A 20,423-nucleotide genomic window follows, 5' to 3' on the forward strand; every position below is an offset into this window, starting at 1 on the left:
CGGGACGTACGCAGCCCGACTCGCTCGGTTCCCTGACACCCCTGTCACCGTTCAGAAAGGTCACCACCATTACACTGTGACAGGAGGTGACCTTTAAACACACCGTGTGTAAATGGACGTGTGTGTGTGTGTGTGTTAGTGTGTTCCTGCCTTCGCTGTTTAACGGTATGAGGGGAGGACGAAGCGTTTAGAACTATGAGTAAAGGGCGTGGCATCAATGCCTCCCTCTCCTTTATTAATTATGCTCACATTGATACCGTCGGGGAAGGTGGGGGGTTTCCTGGAGGCTTCACAGGTGGCTTCACAGCCGTTTGTTTGCTTCTTGAGACGCCCTTCTCTCCCGCTCTCATTCCTCCCCTTGCTTTGTAGTGTAAATTGTGGCCGTCCACTCACCCTGCTTATAAAGGTTGTTTGTGCTGGTCAGGAGGTGGTCAGATGTCTGTGTCTGGAGAAACGTCCTGCAGGTCCTGTCTAGAGAAGAAGGCCTGTCATTTAAGGCGGACTTTTTGACCACCCCTGAAACACGTATTCATGCGTCCTGAATTCATATTCCGTTCTCCCTGCAGAAAGCAGCACGGTCCCAGTGACGGCCCGCCCCACATCGCCAGGCCGAGTGGAGCCCAGCACGGCGGAGGCGTCCAGCCAAGGTGAGGCCAGCCCAGAAGCTGGAGCTTTTAACTCCTCTAAAGAAAATCCATGCGCCGATTAGCATCTACATCTGGACAAACGAGAAATCTGGAGGGGAAATGATGATGTAGGCATCATGGACAGCGTAGCGCGAGCAGCTCCCTCCCTCGAGAGCCATTGATCCCCTGCCTTGTGCGGTTAGCCTGTTAGCACGTCTCTGTGAGTAAGCAGCGCTGATGGAAGCTCCAGCAGCAGATCGATGTCCATCCCCGCCTGAGGTCCCACAGGACGCATGCTAATTATTTGGCCTAGCGCTGGTTCCTCCAGCTACCAGTGCTGCAGCGCCAATCCCCACAGTGGGCCTGGTGCTGCCCACGCAGTCACGACCTGCCGTGGAGTTTGTGGAATCAGAGCGCTGGTGAATATGTAATGTGTGATGTTTCTGCCCCTGTAGCAGCCCTGAGCACCTCGGCCTCGCCTCAGCCCAGCGTGTGTGACTTTGAGCAGGACCTGTGTGGGTGGAGACATGACCAGACCTCCCCACTCAGCTGGGCTCTGCACAGCAGCAGCAGCAGCAGCAGAACCACCAGCATGGACCTGGCCCTGGGCACCAGCAGTGAGTCTCATTTACATTTACAGCATTTTACCAGACGCCCTTATCCAGAGCAACTTACAATCAGTAGTTACAGGGACAGTCCCCTCCTGGAGACACTCAGGGTTCAGTGTCCTGCTCAGGGACATGATGGTAGTACGTGGGGTTTGAACCTGGGTCTTCTGGTTCATAGGCGAGTGTGTTACCCGCTAGGCTACTACAACCCAGTCTCACACACACACACACACACACACACACACACACACATACACACATGTTCCATCAATACTAGAAAACCTTGTAGATCTTTTCCTATAAAAAGATGACAGTTCACCAGAATCCTGGTGATACCGGAGGCTCCTGGGTCTGGTGCCTGCAGGGATTATCTACCTGTCCTCCATACGGACCTGCTTCTGTGTGATGAGATCTTCAGCTGCACTCTCACCCCGCAGCTGTCAGCCACTCGGCCTGACACATGTCCTTCTCAGAGTCACGAGGGATGACCAGAGGAACCTTCCTTCACAACAGCAGGAGACGGCCGTTCCCTCGCACACAGCTTCTGGGTTTCGTATTTTCTGCTCCTCCTCCTGAGTACACAGCCTTGCACTCTGAGACGCCTTCATTTCGTTTTATACATGCACGGGATCAAAAAGCTTATTAATAAAACATATGGGCTTTTTCACGTTGACTGATTCATAGCGATTGTTATCCTAACCCTGCTTAAAATTCATTGGTTTTGACATGTTTTAAAATGGTCCCGCTTTAGCCGCAGCTGGAGAGCGAGGCAGGATCTTAGACGATTTGTAAAACTCTCCGGGTGTACCTTCACCTCCAAAATTCGGAGTCAAGGGTCGTGAACCTCCACAGTCACAGCGGTAGCCACCCACCTTCCGAGACAGGACGTTGTCGAGCTGAGGGTGAAGGATGCGCAGCGAGTAGACGGGCGTCCAGGTGGACATGAACCACGCTCTACTAATCGTAAGGCGAACAATTTGCCCGTTTTCCGCACAGTGTGGAGCCAGGAAAGGCTCGAAGACGCCCTGTCAAAGCTGCCACACAGACAGCAGAGCAGGCATCTGGGGGGCAGACGGGCTCCTGGTCCACCTTTCGTCCCGTTTGAAATGTTGCTGATCTTGCATGGGTATGTTGGAGCAGGCCGTGCTACTTGCAGGAGAAGAACAGGAGAACAGAGATGAAACAGCAGGGCAAAACTCAACACACACACACTCCAAAAGGCATACATGAAGAACATGAAGAATCTCCACCGTTTTATGGAGACGCTAGGAACTGTTGTTGGTCCAGCAGCCACTTGCTACCTCCTCTCACCCTTTGAGTCTTGACTTGACCAGCATGGCGCTGATGTTGCACAGTGGTCCACTTATCTCACAGACAAACAGCTGGACTTCACACGCCCCAATAGAAATGCTGAACCACTTGACGGAATCGTCCAGACCTCCTTCCACTGTCTACAGCGACCACAGATGCAAGGTGGTGTGGTTGTTAAATGGTGATGTTGAGCGAGTGATTCCGTAGATTTAGGAGAAATGCCAGGTAATTATGTTCTTCTACGTGAAACCGTCTGGTTCTGGTTCTTCAGCTCTCTCTGTTGTGTTCCTCGTAGGCTTGGGGAACTACTTGTACATTGAAGGAGGTCCAGGCATGGAAGGTAAGCGCGCCCGCCTGCTAAGTCCCACGGTGGCGGCGGACACGGGACCCCTGTGCCTCCTCTTCTCCTACCAGCTGTGGGGAGAGGGCAGTGGAAGCCTGCGGGTTCTCCTACGCAACCCTGACCAGGAAGAGACCCTCCTGTGGGCCCTGAGGGACGACCACTCCCCAGTCTGGAGGGAAGGGAGGACTATCCTCCCTCAGTCCCCGAAGGACTTCCAGGTACTCCTGAAAGGAAGCAACGTTTGTGAGAAGCCTGTATGTGGCCCTCAGGCGGCATCTGAGATCTTTCCAATCCATTCCAGGTGGTGCTAGAAGGCCTGTTCGAGCAAAATGGAAAAGGCCACATCTGGATCGACAACGTCTACATGAGCACCAGCACCCCTCTGCAGGAGTGCACCCGTAAGTCTGGTCAGCGCCACCAGTCCCTCGTTTCCTCCTCCTCCATTCATCTTCTCCCACTGCACCACCACCCCCAGACTCAGTCTCTGTTCCTCTTCCTCTGAACTTTCCCGCCAGGAGATAATAAAAGCGCAGAATGGAGCTTGATGCTGTGCTTGTATACAGAAAAGAAATAGAAAGTAGGACAGAGGAGCCCCTTGGGTTGTCGATGCTAATCTACGTTTCATTATTTCTTTCTCGCCTCTCCTGCCCGTATTCGTAAACCGATCCTTCCAGAGGCGAATTATTCTGCGGCCCTGCTGGCTGCTCACCACGGCACCGCCTGAACCCTCCTGCCTTTGTTCTCAGGCTTTGCAGGACTTAAGGCTCGTAAGCCGATCGCGATCGTGGCCGTGTGTTTGCCAGTTATCTGCACCCAAATGTCTTACTGGAGAAAATGGGATTGCGTGGTAGACATTTTGGTCCCCAAGAGCATGCTGGGAGGGCTCTTCTCAATGAGCACAGTCAACAGCCCCCACTGCTTCCTCCTCCTCCTCCTCTCTGCCTAGACTCTACATAAGTTGGCTGGTTGTGGGGTTAATCATGGTGTATGTAATGTGTCTCTCTCTCTCTCTCTCCTTACAGAACCCTTCGCCGCCGTCCCTCCGGACATGAAAAGTGAGTTCGAGCCCCCCAGTCACCCCCCGCTTCCCTGCTTTTTGTGTAAATGGATCCTTCATTCCCTGCTTGGTTTGTGCTGGGAAGCGACCGTGCTGCAGCCTGGGTCTGTGTGTGTAACTCGGCTTGCTGTGGGGCGTGTGTGCGCGAGCGAGCGAGTGAGAGAGAGAGAGAGAGAGAGACGTGAGTTGATGCTGCCTGGGTGACAAATGGCCTGCAATGTCATTATATCCAGAACCTAATCTGAATTCCGCTCATGCCGTCGGCACAGACGTTCCATGCTTACACACGCCCACCCACACACATCCAGTGTGCACGATGTAAACATGACATGCCACACACATCTCCTCAGATAATAATGGCTCTGAATGGCCCGGGACCTGGGCTGAAATTGTCCAGAATCACGCCTACAGGCTCCTCCCCTCATTACACGTCGTTCATGAGAAAGAGAAGAAAAGGTGGCAGGCACATTCGGCCTGTGTTGTCTTTTAAAACGGTGAATTAAGACGTTGGCATGAAGGCGGCTCCAAAAGCAGCAAGATGGCAGCAGTTCTGTGGGGCTTCAGGAAACATCATGAACACACACACCTAACGTGCCATTTTCCTGTGCATGCGGCAAAATGACCCTGAAAGCACAGGCTTCCTAACTCATCAAATACTGCCGGGGGGTCACTATGCATCCGCCCCCGGCCGAATGGGACACCCCCCCTGGCGCCTGCGGCCGCGTGGAGTGGCGCCGGAGTGCATGAGCATCTGGAATGTGGTTCCAGAGAGCAGTTCATTCAGTAAAACATCCCACTGGCTGCTCTTCTGGACTAGATGTTGACTCCATGTAGGTCTGGAGAGAGCCGGTTTTCACCGCTGTTCCTGGAGGCCGGTCCTCCAGGAACAGGCTTGAAACCACGCCTCTCGCCACGTCCTCCTTCCTCGAGCCGACTGTTGTGTATCTCTCCACCAGGGGCAGCTCTTCCTGACGGGAGCGACCCCACAGTAGACACGCTGTCAGAGCCACACCCTCCCCCCAACTGGTATTACGTCTTGGGCGGCGGCGGCGGCGCCATCTTGCTCCTGGCGGCTGCTGTGCTCACGGTGGCCCTGTGCTGGCAGCGGCGTCACCTCTCGGCTCCGCCTCGCTCCACCCACCTCGGCCTGCCCACCTCGGCCTACTACAGCCCCTACGATGGCCGCTACTCGGGCGGCGGGGATCCGGCGTTGACCGTGTGGCTGGATAAGGAAGAGGGCGGCTCCTTTTACTGAGGTGGCCTGGTCTCCTCCTCCTCCAGGCCAGAGTCACAGCTCACCTTGTTTATGGGTTTCTTCAGTTTGGGGTGACAAAGGATGACATCTGAATGGATGTGAACTGCTCAACTGTCCAGTGTGGTGGCCAAGTTCTCCTGGAGAGAGGACGCATGTTTCCACCTTCATTCTGAGGCTCGTCTGTTCAGAAGGAGAACTCGGTGGTCCACCAGGAGGACATGCGGGTAGAAAGATTTTCTCTTACATTCCTTCCCTCATGGCCCAATCCCCAAAACGCCTGAGCGAATGGGTGCTAGTGGGTCAAGGAACAGATCTCAGCAGAACACAGACAGCTGCTTCCCATCCCCACGTCCTGGTAATGAGGAGCGAAGCAGCTCCGGCTGCGGACGCAGCTGGCCGCCGTCTCGCCTCCCTGCAGGGGTGTGGAGAGCGCGGGGAGCGGTGGAGGGGCGAGCTCCGCCCGCCGCAGACCTGTGATGGTGTGCATGAGGAGGATGTGGAAGCCCGTGCCGGTTTTATTCTCAGGATGGTGGTGCATGTCACAACAGCTGTGATTGGTCCATATTTTACACTGCAAGTGATGTCAACAATATCAATACATGTGTTATTTTTCAGCACATTCTTTTACGAATGTATTATGATGCATTGTATTGTATTAAGATTCGACATCTGATTCAGTGTTATTCACTTGACCCCCCCCTTTAATAGGTTTCGGACGGGTCGATATCAAACCTCTAGGCCGCTTATACCTGATCACCTGACAATGTCGACCGATATCTGATACGGAACTGAGAAATGGGTCGATATGGCGAATCAGCCATCCAGCTCCATCTAGTGGTGCTTCCTTATACGACATTCGATTGTCCATGGACCATTCGGTTAGGATAATAAGCAGAAGATCGGAGTTGTTCTCAGCAGCGGGTAATGAATCTGATGTAATTAAGCAATCATGGCAGCCATCACGCGGACTTCATACGGTGAGAGCCTGCAGGAGGAGGCATTCCCACGCACCCGCTGACACGCCTCACCTGGCCCTGTCACCTGTGTGCTGTTGCCATGGGAACAGGCGTAGCGGCTTATTTTCTCAAGGCGGAGAGGCAGCGAGAGATGTTTTGGCACGGCCTCTCACCGTGCTTTTAAATCAGCCTCCAGCTCGCCGCCACCGCCACTCTCTCTCCCTCCCTCCCTCCATCGCCGCACGTTCCTTCCAAGCCCTTAAAAATTTCTAATTAGTTAATGGACCGAGTAGCATTCATTACGCCCGCCGCTGGCATTTCTTCTGTTTCTTCACCCTGCATCATCCCTGGAGACGTCATTAATGAGTTCAAACTCCTGGCAGAATACGGTTCTCCCCGATACCGAGGGAACATCTGAACTCCTGCGCACACACATGTACACACTTATACAAGCATATATACTCACACACTGCTCCCCGGGCGCCTGTCATGGTGCCCGCTGCTCACCAAGGGTGATGGTTAAATGCAGAGGACACGTTTCACCGTGTCACCGTGTGCTGTGCTGCAGTGTTTCACAATGACAATCACTTCAGTTTCACTCTTTTAAGACCAAACAATCACTTTTACACATAAACATACGTATACACACAAATACAAGCATATATACTCACACGCACACACAAATACAAGCATATATACTCACACACACACAAATACAAGCATATCTACTCACACACACACACACACACACAAATACAAGCATATATACTCACACACACACAAATACAAGCATATCTACTCACACACACACAAATACAAGCATATCTACTCACACACACACACAAATACAAGCATATCTACTCACACACACACACAAATACAAGCATATATACTCACACACAAATACAAGCATATCTACTCACACACACACACAAATACAAGCATATCTACTCACACACACACACAAATACAAGCATATCTACTCACACACACACACACACAAATACAAGCATATATACTCACACACAAATACAAGCATATCTACTCACACACACACACACAAATACAAGCATATATACTCTCACACAAATACAAGCACATCTACTCACACATACAAACAAATACAAGCATATATACTCACACACACACACACAAATACAAGCATATATAAAGTTTAAAGTGAAGTGATTGTCACATGTGATACACAGCAGCACAGCACACGGTGCACACAGTGAAATTTGTCCTCTGCATTTATCCCATCACCCTGAGTGAGCAGTGGGCGGCCATGACAGGCGCCCGGGGAGCAGTGTGTGGGGACGGTGCTTTGCTCAGTGGCACCTTGGTGGATTGGGATTCGAACCAGCAACCTTCTGATTACGGGACCACTTCCTTAACCGCTAGGCCACCACTGCCCCTCACACACACAAATACAAGCGTATATACTCACACACACACACAAATACAAGCATATATACTCTCTAACACACACAAATACAAGCATATATACTCACACACACACACACACAAATACAAGCATATATACTCACACACACACACGCAAATACAAGCATATATACTCACACACACACACGCAAATACAAGCATATATACTCTCACACACACACAAATAAAAGCATATCTACTCACACACACACACATACAACCATATCTACTCACACACACACAAATACAAGCATATATACTCACACACACACACACACAAATACAACCATATCTACTCACACACACAAATACAAGCATATCTACTCACACACACACAAATACAAGCATATCTACTTACACACACACAAATACAAGCATATATACTCACACACACACACAAATACACGCATATATACTCACACACACACACACATACAAGCATATCTACTCACACACACACACACACACAGATACAAGCATATATACTCACACACACACAAATACAAGCATATCTACTCACACACACATGCATAAACAGACCTCAGGAGGGGAACTTTTTCCTGAGAATCTGTGGATTTGCTGGCCCTGCGGCAGTGACTCATGTTATTTGGAGCCGGGTGGGGCGGGTGGAGGTGGTGTTGGTGGGCGGAGGGACGGCGCTGGTGGGGTTTGTAAAACGCTCCGCTGGAAAGCTGGTCAGAGGCGGATAGTTTTTTTTTTTTCCTCTTTCTTTTTTTCTAAGACCATGTAGAACATTTTGCTCACAATAGAGCAGCTCAACCCACGTCCCTCTCACACGGCTCAGTGTCTCCTATCGATTTCTCCGCCTTGTTTACTTCTGGACGCGCTGGGCTCCCGTTCAAACCAGGGGGGAAATAAATTGAGATGCAGGAAACCCAGAAATGCAGTTTCAGCTCTCAGACCTGATGCTTTTTCAGAAGGAACCGTCTGAGGACATTCGTCTGCACCGGTCCTGAGTGGCAACGATGTTTTGTGTATTTTGAGCGATTCTAATGAATGTAATTAATGGTGATGTTCTCTTGTTAACGTTATGAATATTCCTCAGTATTTACTGGACGAACTGTAACTGTACTTTGCCTGATGGGTCTAATCAGCTTAAACAATAAAATCTTATTTTTCTACGAAGCAGGAGAACCTCTGTCAGCTTCTCACTGTGTGCTTGCACCATCCATCCCACCTCATTCCACCACCACCCCACGATGTTATCTTCTCTGCACACCACACACACAACGGCGTACCGTCTCTATCAGATCCCCTCGATTGACTCTTCACTTTCATCGGTTGAAGAACATGCCTCTTCCTCTCGCCTACAGATAAGAGGCCGGAGGAGCTGGGGAACAATCGGCTGTTCGGTGCAGGAGATTCCATCAACGCAGGTACTGAGCTCCTCCACACAAGCTTCTCTGAGGGCTTACTGGTTTGGGTTCTGCAACTTGTACTTCTGCGTAGCTTTCCGTGTTTTTATCATGTTCAGTGTCCTTCTGTCTTCTGGTGGGTGCTGAACGTAATTCTATACCAGCATTTCCAGAAGTCCTGAGATCTGAGAGCCCATCCCCCTGTAGCACACAGCGGCCCAGCTGAAGATCCCGCCAGACGGCCATCATCTGTCTCTTTACGTCGGGATCCATCTCGCTCATGAAGGAGCCTTTGTTTTTGTGCACAAAAGGAGAGGATCGAAAATTTAATTACCGCCCACGACAGAATCTGTTCATCTTGTTGTCAACCGGCCTCCCTCCCTCGCTCACTTCCTCCTTCTCTCTCCCGCACACTCATCTAAATGGGAAATAATTATGCCGTTACGTTGCCTGTGGAGTCGCTTTGGCTTTCAGTCACTTCATGATCTGTGTGTGTGTGTGTGTGTGTGGTGTGTGTGTATGTGTGTGTGTGGTGTGTGGTGTGGTGTGTGTGTATGTGGTGTGGTGTGTATGTGTGTGTGTGTGTGTGGTATGTGTGTGTGTGTGGTGTGTATGGTATGTGTATGTGTGTGTGGTATGTGTATGTGTGTGTGGTATGTGTGTATGTGTGTGTGGTATGTGTGTGTGTGTGTGGTATGTGTGTATGTGTGTGTGGTGTGGTGTGTGGTGTGGTGTGTGTGTGTGTATCATCCACGGACGAAAGTGAACAGCTATGAAGCCCTCATTACCTTCTCATGAATCTGATATTTATTACTCACATGACACACAGAGACAAAGCGATGACGTGTCATGCGTGTGGATGGACAGGACATCTGAGGAGACCATCATCACTGATTCTCCACATTTACATTTACAGACGACTTACAACCAGTAGTTACAGGGACAGTCCCCCCCTGGAGACACTCGGGGTTAAGTGTCTTGCTCAGGGACACGATGGTAGTAAGTGGGGTTTGAACCCGGGTCTTCTGGTCCGTATGCGAGTAGCTAGGCTACTACCGCCACATGATGATAGAAATCTGTCTCTCACCATCCAGGTTTGCCGTTTGCTGAATGGAGCACCGCATCCCCGTCCTCCGAGCCCCCGGTGACCCGGATGTCGGGGAAGGACAACGCCTGGCTCTACACCCTGGACCCCATCCTCCTGACCATCATCGTCATGAGCTCCCTGGGCGTCCTGCTGGGCGCGGTCTGCGCCGGCCTGCTCCTCTACTGCACCTGCTCCTACAGCGGCCTGTCCACGCGCTCGTCCACCACGCTGGAGAACTACAACTTCGAGCTGTACGACGGCATCAAGCACAAGGTCAAGCTCAACCAGCAGCGGTGCTGCTCCGAGGCCTGAGCCTTCTTCTCCAGCCCAACCGACTGCTGAAAGAGCCGCGGCGCTGTCCTCCCCCTGAGACAGGGGCCGAGGTGGAACACGTGTCAGCAGCGTCCCTGTTCCAAACGCGGAGAACTTTTATACCACGACGGCGTGGAAATCAACCCCAATGAAAGCCCGAGCCGAGGATCTTTTCACACTACCTTCCAGACGTTCTAGTCCCTTAACGTCACTTTATCCGTCCCCCCTGTGCTATTTTCAAGGCGTCTTCTTCATTGTGATGACAGTGCACCCCGATAGTCCACCGATGGTCGTTTAGAAGGTTTAGTTTGTGTTTAGTATTGGTTTGTATGTAGGCAGAAGGAGGTTTAATGCACTTAGCATGTGGACCAGTGGGGGTTTGGGGACTTTCACTGTGGCCTATGGACCGAGACGAGTGTTTCTGAGCTGGGAGGAGTCACGGGGAAGGATGGGCGGAGGCAGGCAGGAGTGGTGACGTGCAGAACGAGGTTCGGACCCCACATCTTTTGTCCGGCTTGTCAGGAGTTTCTCGTTTTCCCACCTCTCCCTTCCTTTGTTTCGTTTTTTTCTGACCGGAGGTTTCATGATAAATCAGGGCAGTCAGGAGAGGAGGAGGAAGGGCTCTTCAGAGACCGGCCCTCTCACCGCCAAGACTCGGCTGATGCTGGAGGCGGAGCAGTGGTCTCCCTCACACTCTTTTTCCAAGTGCCTTGGAGCTTCTGTGATGTGACCACTGTCTGGAGTTCACAGAAGGTTCCACAACCCCTGATACAGGAACTCAAACTGTCAAAGGCTTGGTTGACAGCACTGGTCAGACTTTTAGTCCTTTGATGGAGACAGAAATGTGCTTTTTATGATGATGAGTATTGTTATTATTAATATGAATTATTTAATAAAGGATTGGTAACAAGTTTTTTTGCCTATGAAACACACACACACACACCCATGATGAGGTGTGTAAATGATATAGTGCATTTATATTTATATATAACCCCAACACACGTGCACACAGCCTCTCATCTCCCCACGGGTCCCCATTACACCGGACCTCCAGTCGCCTTCAATTAGGAGCCTCCACATCAAAGCTCTGAAGCTCTGCCCCGCTGTTCCAGCTTGTATCAGAACTTCACGCTTCCGCTTCTTCTCCGTGTCTCCGCAGCTGCTACCAGGTGCACGGGTTTTACTGTTCTAATCTGCACCGGAACGTTCCGTGCCAGGAAACCTGTAATTCAGGCTTCACATGCAGAACAGACGAGTGCGGGCCATGGAGGACCATGGAGGACGTGGTCTATTTTAGTCCAGCTGTAGTAAGAACCTGGAAAAAAAAATTGTTCCTCAGTGTAGAGTTTTGAACCATGTGGTTTCGCCCCCGAAATGACAGGCCGGCGGGTCAGAAATAACTTCGTACGCTAAGTCGCCTTTGGTACTTTTGTGGTTTTTGGTGGAACCTTTAGTGATTGTTTCCAGGTGACCGTGTCATTATCCGCTTTCTGTCCACTGACACGTCCATTCATCTTGCCGGGAGGCTCTGAAGGCGCCGCGGTGGCACCGCAGGACCTGGCGAGGCCGAGTAATTGTTACCACCGTACTCAGCGCAGAACCCCGCCCGTCACGACGCGCTGATCATCTTGCACAGAACAATCGTCTCTTTCTTCAGACATGTATGTAAATGTAATAAGAATTATTATTTTCCATTAGCCACGTTTTTGGGCTCTCCTACTTGCCTTCTTCTCCCACGTTGAAATGGAGAAGTCCCCAGACACTGAGCCAGAGTTCTACAATTGCAGTCATCAAAGAAGCAGGCTGTGCCGAGAAGAAGATGACGGGGTCCCTCGGTTGGAAGACGGGTTCAGCCGGGGGACGCCGGGGACGTGTTGGGGAGAACAGCTAATTAATCTTCTGAGGCTGGACTGCAGGGAGCAGCCCACCTCCACCTCTGGAGGGCGACTCTCGGGACCTGAGTGTGTGTGTGTGTGTGTGTGTGTGTGTGTGTGTGTGTGTGACAGAGAGAGGGAGAGAGAGAGAGAGAGAGAGAGAGAGCGCAACAGAGAACCTACGCCGGACTGGATGGAGGGACGAGGACTGAGAAATTCAGATTTTCAGTATCTAGACCACCCTTCTTCAAAAGAACACACACACACACACCAAGTGTGCTCAATCCCCTCCTCTCTGGGGTACACACTCTGGCCCGCACAGCAATCTGGGAAAAAAATCCCAGACCTACTGGTCAGGGCTGCCAAAAGTTCAAAGCGCTTATTTGGGTCAGTGTGTGTGTGTGTACATGTATGTGTGTGTGTGCATGTGTGTGTGTGTGTGTTTAAGCGTGTTTGTGTGTGTGTGTGTGTGTGTGTGTGCATTTATGTGTGCGTATGTTAGCGTTCATGTGTGTGTGTATGTGTTTATGAGTGTGTGTGCGTGTATGTGTGTTTATGTGTGCACGCACGTGTGTGTGTGAAGTAACGCCAGTGACAACAGCCACCAGTCAAGACAGCAATGGCCAAGCTGGCTTCATCAGTAGCTCATCCAGCTCAGGATTTGATCTCTGAAAACAAACACATGAAGTGTCACCCTGTCATGGAGAGAAGCTTCTGGTTCTCCGTCCCCTCGTACCACCAGAATGGTCATTCATTCATTCATCAGGAGACAAGACATCTGATGTGAATAAAATGGAATTGCAAATTTACAGGATTTATCAGACGTCCTTATCCAGAGCAACTTACAGGGACACATCTGTTTTTTGTCTCGTATTTGTGCAGAAACATCTGAACCTGCGTCCTCTGATCTTCATGAACTCGTACATCTGCTACAGACACACACACACACACACACACACAGTATTGGTGGGGAAGGCGTCTCTCTTCCCACCTGTCTCTTCATTCTCCTCCTTCCCTTTCTTATCTTTCTCCTGCCTCCCTCTCCCTGTCCCTCCGGTTCTGTTCCTCGCAGATGTTGTGCAAGAGGCAGGCAATAACCTGTCAAAATGCAGCAAACAGAGCTGGGAACATGTTCTATGTGTACAAATTCCAGAAATCCCCCCCTGACGTAGGAGAAAGATTCATGAGATGAAGAGTGAGGGCCTCCGTGCTTCCTGGACAGAACCCTCCAGAGAAACAGGAGGTCGAAAGCCCAACCGAGACGAAACACAACGCAGAAACTAACCAGTAAGAAGCTACAGCGACTTCACCTGCTTTAAATGTAGTAGATCTGTATCAGCAGTGTGTGTGTGTGTGTGTGTGTGTGTGTGAGTGTGACAACATGGTTTGACATTTGATGTGAAGTAAAGTCATTTGATGTTGTCGTTGTGGAACACTGCAGCACAGCACACGTGTCCTCTGTGTTTGACCCTTCATGACCGGCGCCCGGGGAGCAGTGTGTGGGGACGGGACCTTCGTCCAGGGGACCTCAGTGGGGGGTTACGAGCTTTCAGTCATATTCAGCACACAGCAAACTCTACATCTCTTCATAAAGGTCGGCATTCTTCTCTGCTCCAGTGAAGGTGTGCTTCAAGGCTTTGTGTCGGGACCACTGCGCTTCATCATCTAAAGGCTCCGCCCATCTCTGTCAGATGGGTAGTTAGCTCCTCCCTTCCAACATACAGATAACCAGGAAGGTTCCATAAATGCTGAAGATATAAATGGTGTGGCGTTGGTGAGAATTCAGTTCTCTTTCTCATGAACAAAATACCTCAATAAACAAGAAGAGGAACACATGCCTCTTCATGCAACAGACTGCGGTTGTGGCCCCAGAGACGGGACTGAAACTCCGAGTCTAATAAACAAAGTGGACAACTGCACAAAGGCTCTTCCTCTTACAGAGCGACCCCACACACAGCTGCAGAACGCGTCCCCAAAACACAGCAAGAACAATAAATGGCAGAACCACTGTGTGTATGGAACATATCCGGCCTTTATGCGCAGTCCGTGTGAAAGGGCCATCTGGGGGTCCCAGAGATACTGGGACCAAGGCCTTTTATTCACGCATGTTAAAAGTTTCATCTTTGTGGCATCAGGGTGATGTTTCCCCTCTTCTGCCATCCTCAGGGCCAGAGCGGTCATGGCGGCGGTTGTCATGGAAACAAGCTGCCACAGTCACGGACCCATTAGTTCGCTGAAGATTGTATGGCAGCCAGTGAGGAACATGTTGGTAGGAAATAATAAAAACACCCACAAACCCCAAATCAGCTCGGAAACCACGACCAGCTTCAGGTTTCGGAATAAAGTGATGGCCTAGCGGGTAAGGAAGCGGACTTGTGGTAGCCAAGGCGCCACTGAGGTCCCCTTCAGCAAGGCACTGTCCCCACACACTGCTCCCCGGGCGCTAAGTGGCAGTGTTACGATGGACACACTGACAACAGCACGAACACTCGCCCATTCGTCCATCATCCACTGGAGATGTTTAGAGAAACCCAAACAACTTCTTCACATGCGTTCAAAAAATCGGTCCAACACTCAATTTTCACCAGGAAATAAAAACAAAACATTTAATGTTTTGTATCAGACCCCTATTGACATTAGAAATAGAACTTGGGGCTGCGGTGGCCTAGCGGCCCTGTAACCAGAAGGTTGCCACCTGAGGTCCCCTTGATGAAGGTCCCGTCCCCAGGGCGCCTGTCATGGTGCCCACTGCTCACCAAGGGTGATGGTTAAATGGTGATGGACAAAAAAAAAAGTGACATTCAGAAGCCAGGACCAAACAGCAGAGTGAATTCATGCTACGGACTGGTCCAGGGTGAGATGTTTCAAACGTTCTGAATCTCAAACCAACATGATGAGACGCAGATGAGATGATGAGGGTGAAGAAAGCAGAGCCTGTCGATGTGTTCTTCATTCATAAAAGTGCTTTTAGGACAGCATGTCTCCACAGGTGGTGGAGATAAGAGCAGCGGGCAGGTGAGAGTCTGGGTTGTAGGGTCAGGGGTCACATTCGCGTCTGTATCAGGATCTGTATAAAAGTGTTTCCCACGACCCTGACGGATAAATAAATACCAGCCCGCGAGGGACTCCAGATGCAGGACACGCATCCGTCCCCAGCCCAGCGGGACCCGCAGGGGATCACGTTACCTGCGAGCCCCACCACGCCGACATGATGGATGGCCTTCCGCCTCCACGCTGCCGTGGAGCGCGCTGTGCCGCTTCATTCTTCTCGTCCCGGCAAAACAGTGAGACGTGCCGCTGCTGCTCCGCCTTCTTAAAGGTGCCAGTGTTCACGGGCAAAGGTCAAGAGGTCACCTGATGGAGCAGCGGCTCTTACTCTTATTCAAACGTCCGAAAATACAGAAACACACACACACACACACACACACACACTTTCTGTCTGCTCCACTCTGACCAATAGAATTCATTCCAGACATGGATTCTCCTGAGAATACAACACAACATACACACAACAACATAATATACAAACAACAATATAACATATATACAGATCAACATACACACACACCAACATAATATACACAACACACAACAACATAATATACACACAACAATATAACATATATACAGATCAACATACACACACACCAACATACCCACAAACACAACATATACACAACATAAACACACAAACACAATATACACAACACACCTAAACACAGCAAACACATACCAACATAATATACACAACACACAACAACATAATATACACACAACAATATAACATATATACAGATCAACATACACACACACCAACATACCCACAAACACAACTTATACACAACATAAACACACAAACAAAATATACACAACACACCTAAACACAGCAAACACATACCAACATAATATACACACAACAACATAACATATACACAACAACATATACACCTAAACACAGCATACACACACCAACATAATATACACAACAACATAATATACACACAACAATATAACATATATACAGATCAACATACACACACACCAACATACCCACAAACACAACATATACACAACATAAACACACAAACACAATATACACAACACACCTAAACACAGCAAACACATACCAACATAATATACACACAACAACATAACATATACACAACAACATATACACCTAAACACAGCATACACACACCAACATAATATACACAACAACATAATATACACACAACAATATAACATATATACAGATCAACATACACACACACCAACATACCCACAAACACAACATATACACAACATAAACACACAAACACAATATACACAACACACCTAAACACAGCAAACACATACCAACATAATATACACACAACAACATAACATATACACAACAACATATACACCTAAACACAGCATACACACACCAACATAATATACACAACACACAACAACATAATATACACACAACAATATAACATATATACAGATCAACATACACACACACCAACATACCCACAAACACAACATATACACAACATAAACACACAAACAAAATATACACAACACACCTAAACACAGCAAACACATACCAACATAATATACACACAACAACATAACATATACACAACAACATATACACCTAAACACAGCATACACACACCAACATAATATACACAACAACATAATATACACACAACAATATAACATATATACAGATCAACATACACACACACCAACATACCCACAAACACAACATATACACAACATAAACACACAACACAATATACACAACACACCTAAACACAGCAAACACATACCAACATAATATACACACAACAACATAACATATACACAACAACATATACACCTAAACACAGCATACACACACCAACATAATATACACAACAACATAATATACACACAACAATATAACATATATACAGATCAACATACACACACACCAACATACCCACAAACACAACATATACACAACATAAACACACAAACACAATATACACAACACAGCTAAACACAGCAAACACATACCAACATAATATACACACAACATACACACCAACACAACATACACACAACAACATACACACAAACACAACATACACACAACATAACATATACACACGATATATACAGACCAACATAACATATACACACAACTATACAACTGCAGTCTGGTGGCCCATTCATGAACTGCACAGCACATTTCAACATCTCTCTCCTCTCTGATCTTCTCCAACTCAGATCTGACTTGATCATTCTTTCCTACTGGAGCTAAAAACTCCAGGCAAAGCAGCAACTTGGTCACACAGACTTCTTACATCTGGATCAAGCATCATTTTAACCCAGCCACTGGGGATGACGGTGACACATATTCTTTGGTGTCAGTCCCCAGGAGGGGTTGCATCGGGAAGGGCAACCGGCATAACATTTTTGGCAACTCAATTGTGCAGGCAACCATTTCCATTTACATTATTTACCAGACGCCCTTATCCACAGCGACTTACAGTCAGTAGTTACAGGGACAGTCCCCCCCTGGAGACACTCAGGGTTAAGTGTCTTGCTCAGGGACACGATGGTAGTAAGTGGGGTTTGAACCTGGGAATTCTGGTTAATAGGCGGGTGTGTTACCCACTAGGCTACTACCACCCAACCAGACCAGCAGATCTGCTGTGGCGACTCCTCGGCAGCTGAAGACAACAAAGAAGATTAATGGCATCCTTTTCATAGATTTCAGCATCAGCAGTTTTCAGATTCAAAGATGTATCAAGATGTTCTCAGGGATTTTCGGTCATCTTGTTGTTCTCTGTCAATGGACGAGTTGGGACATTAATCTTGCTCCTAAATCTCTTGGACAAAGGCACCCTTCAGATTCAAAAGCATGAACCTGCCTTCTTATAAACTCACAGTTACAGGACATTTTCCGTTTCAGTTACAGGTTACGTATGTCTTCATCACAGACATCGGTCAAGGGCAGAGGGACATCTTACAAATCGTCTTTTTCTCGTTGGGAGATCTCCAGGTTCTTAAAGTCGGCAGCTTGATTTATAATAAGTATATTTTGACTGGTTAGAGATGATAGAAGATCTTCGAACCCACTAGCCCAATACTTTGACCAGAGCAGAACACTTTTCTCTTTTTTCTGTACCCTCACCACATGATTTTCCCGGTTCCTTCATCATGGTAACATGCTGTGGAACAGGAGCACATGTGTTATTCTGTGCTTTCTGGGCCCCGTGGGAGTCTGCATTTCTGCATGGGAAACCGTGGCCCACGTCCTGAGACACGGCACGGCTCCTCCTCTTTTATTTCAAATATGAATAGATATGTACATTCTGCTCCATTCCAAATGTCTCTTGGTTTTAAGTGTCTGCTTTCTTCTTCAGGGTGTCAGTCACATAAGAATGAAGCGTGCACCAATTCCATTTATCTGGGTCAGGGTAAAATTCAGATCATGCAGGAGATCATCAGCCATACGACCTGGTGCTCTGGATCTTCGTCCTCTGATCAGCTCTGAGTTGAAGGTTCTCTATCCGAGGTCCTAAATCCATGCACATTGCCATTGTATTTTGTGATTCTTCTCTTTTGGCAGATGGAGACCCAGCAGAATCAGGTTCTCAAAGTGAGCACATGTCTCCTGTGTGGGTGTCAGCAGGAAATCTTGCATGGTGACACACTGCCCCCTACTGATTTGTAGCTGCTAATGAGACACCGTTTTTAAGCAGTTTTATAAATTAGTGAAGTGAAGTGAAGTGATTGTCACATGTGATACACAGCAGCACAGCACACGGTGCACACAGTGAAATTTGTCCTCTGCATTTAACCCATCACCCTGAGTGAGCAGTGGGCACCATGACAGGCACCCGGGGAGCAGTGTGTGGGGACGGTGCTTTGCTCAGTGGCACCTCAGTGGCACCTTGGTGGATTGGGATTCGAACCAGCAACCTTCTGATTACGGGACCACTTCCTTAACCGCTAGGCCACCACTGCCCCTTTTTTTTTTTTTTTTTGCTCTTACAAGTGGTTAACTATTCTTGTGAGGTTCTCTTAATTCTGTTCTATTGTGCTGGTATTGATCTGGATGAGTGCATAGCAATAAACTCAATTTCAGCACAACTTTGTTCTCCCCTCTTGCTTCATCCCCATTCTCATTCTTCCTCTGAACCCACACCAACTCACCTCTCTACTCTGTATGTGTTAATAATGCTATCTCCCCACCCACCCGTCCTTCTTTGTCCTGCTCCACCTCTGATAAGGCTGCTGGGGCTGTGGAGGTTCACTGGCTCCTGAGAGGGACTCACTGTGATCGGTAGGAGGAGCAAGATCTTATCTTCAGATGTCAGTTTTCCACTTCCTCATTGAAAGAAATGTGCCTCACTTGTGTGGACTGACAGCAGGCAATGATCCTCTGGGCTCCTGGTCCACATCTCAGTGAGGTCCTGACTTCTTGTGTCCCTTTTCAGACCAAGGACAATACGTGAAGCAAAATGAGATAAATTAAGCTCTGTATATTATTAAATATTACTTAAGTATTAGTACTTATTAATATCCTAATGCTTAAAATACTCACCCCACGTACTGTCACAGTTGTTAACGTTCTAAAAATCCCTCACCATCCACTCCCATGCATTCCAGTGTAGACTGATCATGTGACATCATTGACAAGTTTTTTCCTGTTTACATCAGCTCGGCCCTTACAAGTCATCTCATGGAACTCTAATATACCACCTTAATAGAATAAACCACCTTAATAGAATGCACCACCTTAATAAAATATACCACCTTAATGGACTCCCACAACATAATACAACCCTGGATCCTGCCATAATCTCACTCTTTACTAGGTCTGTGCAGGAACAACTTAGGTTAATATCTAAAGAGGGATGGATTCCCATTTCTGAGCCTCGGTTCAACGTTTCTTCCCATTTTGTCATTTAGACCTTTTTCTTGCTCATTAGGGTTTGAGCTGCAGGCAAAAATGTATTGATGGATTGTCACGTTCCTAAGTCTAGGGGTCTAAGAAACGCAACAAGAGGTGTGGAGAGGAGGTCCACTGTTGCACATGCAACCAAACAAACGATACAAACAGTGCTTTTATTTACAGTGAGCTAAAAGGTACAAGAAACAGTGGACTCAAAGCAGCCTAACGGAAGGGAT

At 48.4% G+C, this 20,423-nt stretch overlaps 1 protein-coding gene across 4 annotated transcripts in view; it reads left to right on the forward strand.

Moving 5' to 3' along the window:
- LOC114783568 (neuropilin-2-like) overlaps nucleotides 1–11,286 on the forward strand; it is a 27,526-nt gene extending 16,240 nt beyond the window's left edge. For 2 of the 4 annotated variants that reach the window (XM_028969070.1, XM_028969067.1), the window contains 7 exons: nucleotides 567–647; nucleotides 1,082–1,243; nucleotides 2,841–3,106; nucleotides 3,190–3,286; nucleotides 3,911–3,943; nucleotides 8,934–8,996; nucleotides 10,070–11,286. In XM_028969070.1, the coding sequence (XP_028824903.1) occupies nucleotides 567–647; nucleotides 1,082–1,243; nucleotides 2,841–3,106; nucleotides 3,190–3,286; nucleotides 3,911–3,943; nucleotides 8,934–8,996; nucleotides 10,070–10,374 (1,007 nt within the window). In that variant the 3' untranslated portion in view covers nucleotides 10,375–11,286. Of the gene's footprint in view, nucleotides 1–566; nucleotides 648–1,081; nucleotides 1,244–2,840; nucleotides 3,107–3,189; nucleotides 3,287–3,910; nucleotides 3,944–4,901; nucleotides 6,707–8,933; nucleotides 8,997–10,069 lie in introns of those variants that run through there. The other 2 variants (XM_028969068.1, XM_028969069.1) reach the window with 2 other exon arrangements.
- Nucleotides 11,287–20,423: the final 9,137 nt, after the last annotated feature.

This window comes from Denticeps clupeoides, unplaced genomic scaffold, assembly GCF_900700375.1.
Source record: "Denticeps clupeoides unplaced genomic scaffold, fDenClu1.1, whole genome shotgun sequence".
NCBI classification, from domain to species: domain Eukaryota; kingdom Metazoa; phylum Chordata; class Actinopteri; order Clupeiformes; family Denticipitidae; genus Denticeps; species Denticeps clupeoides.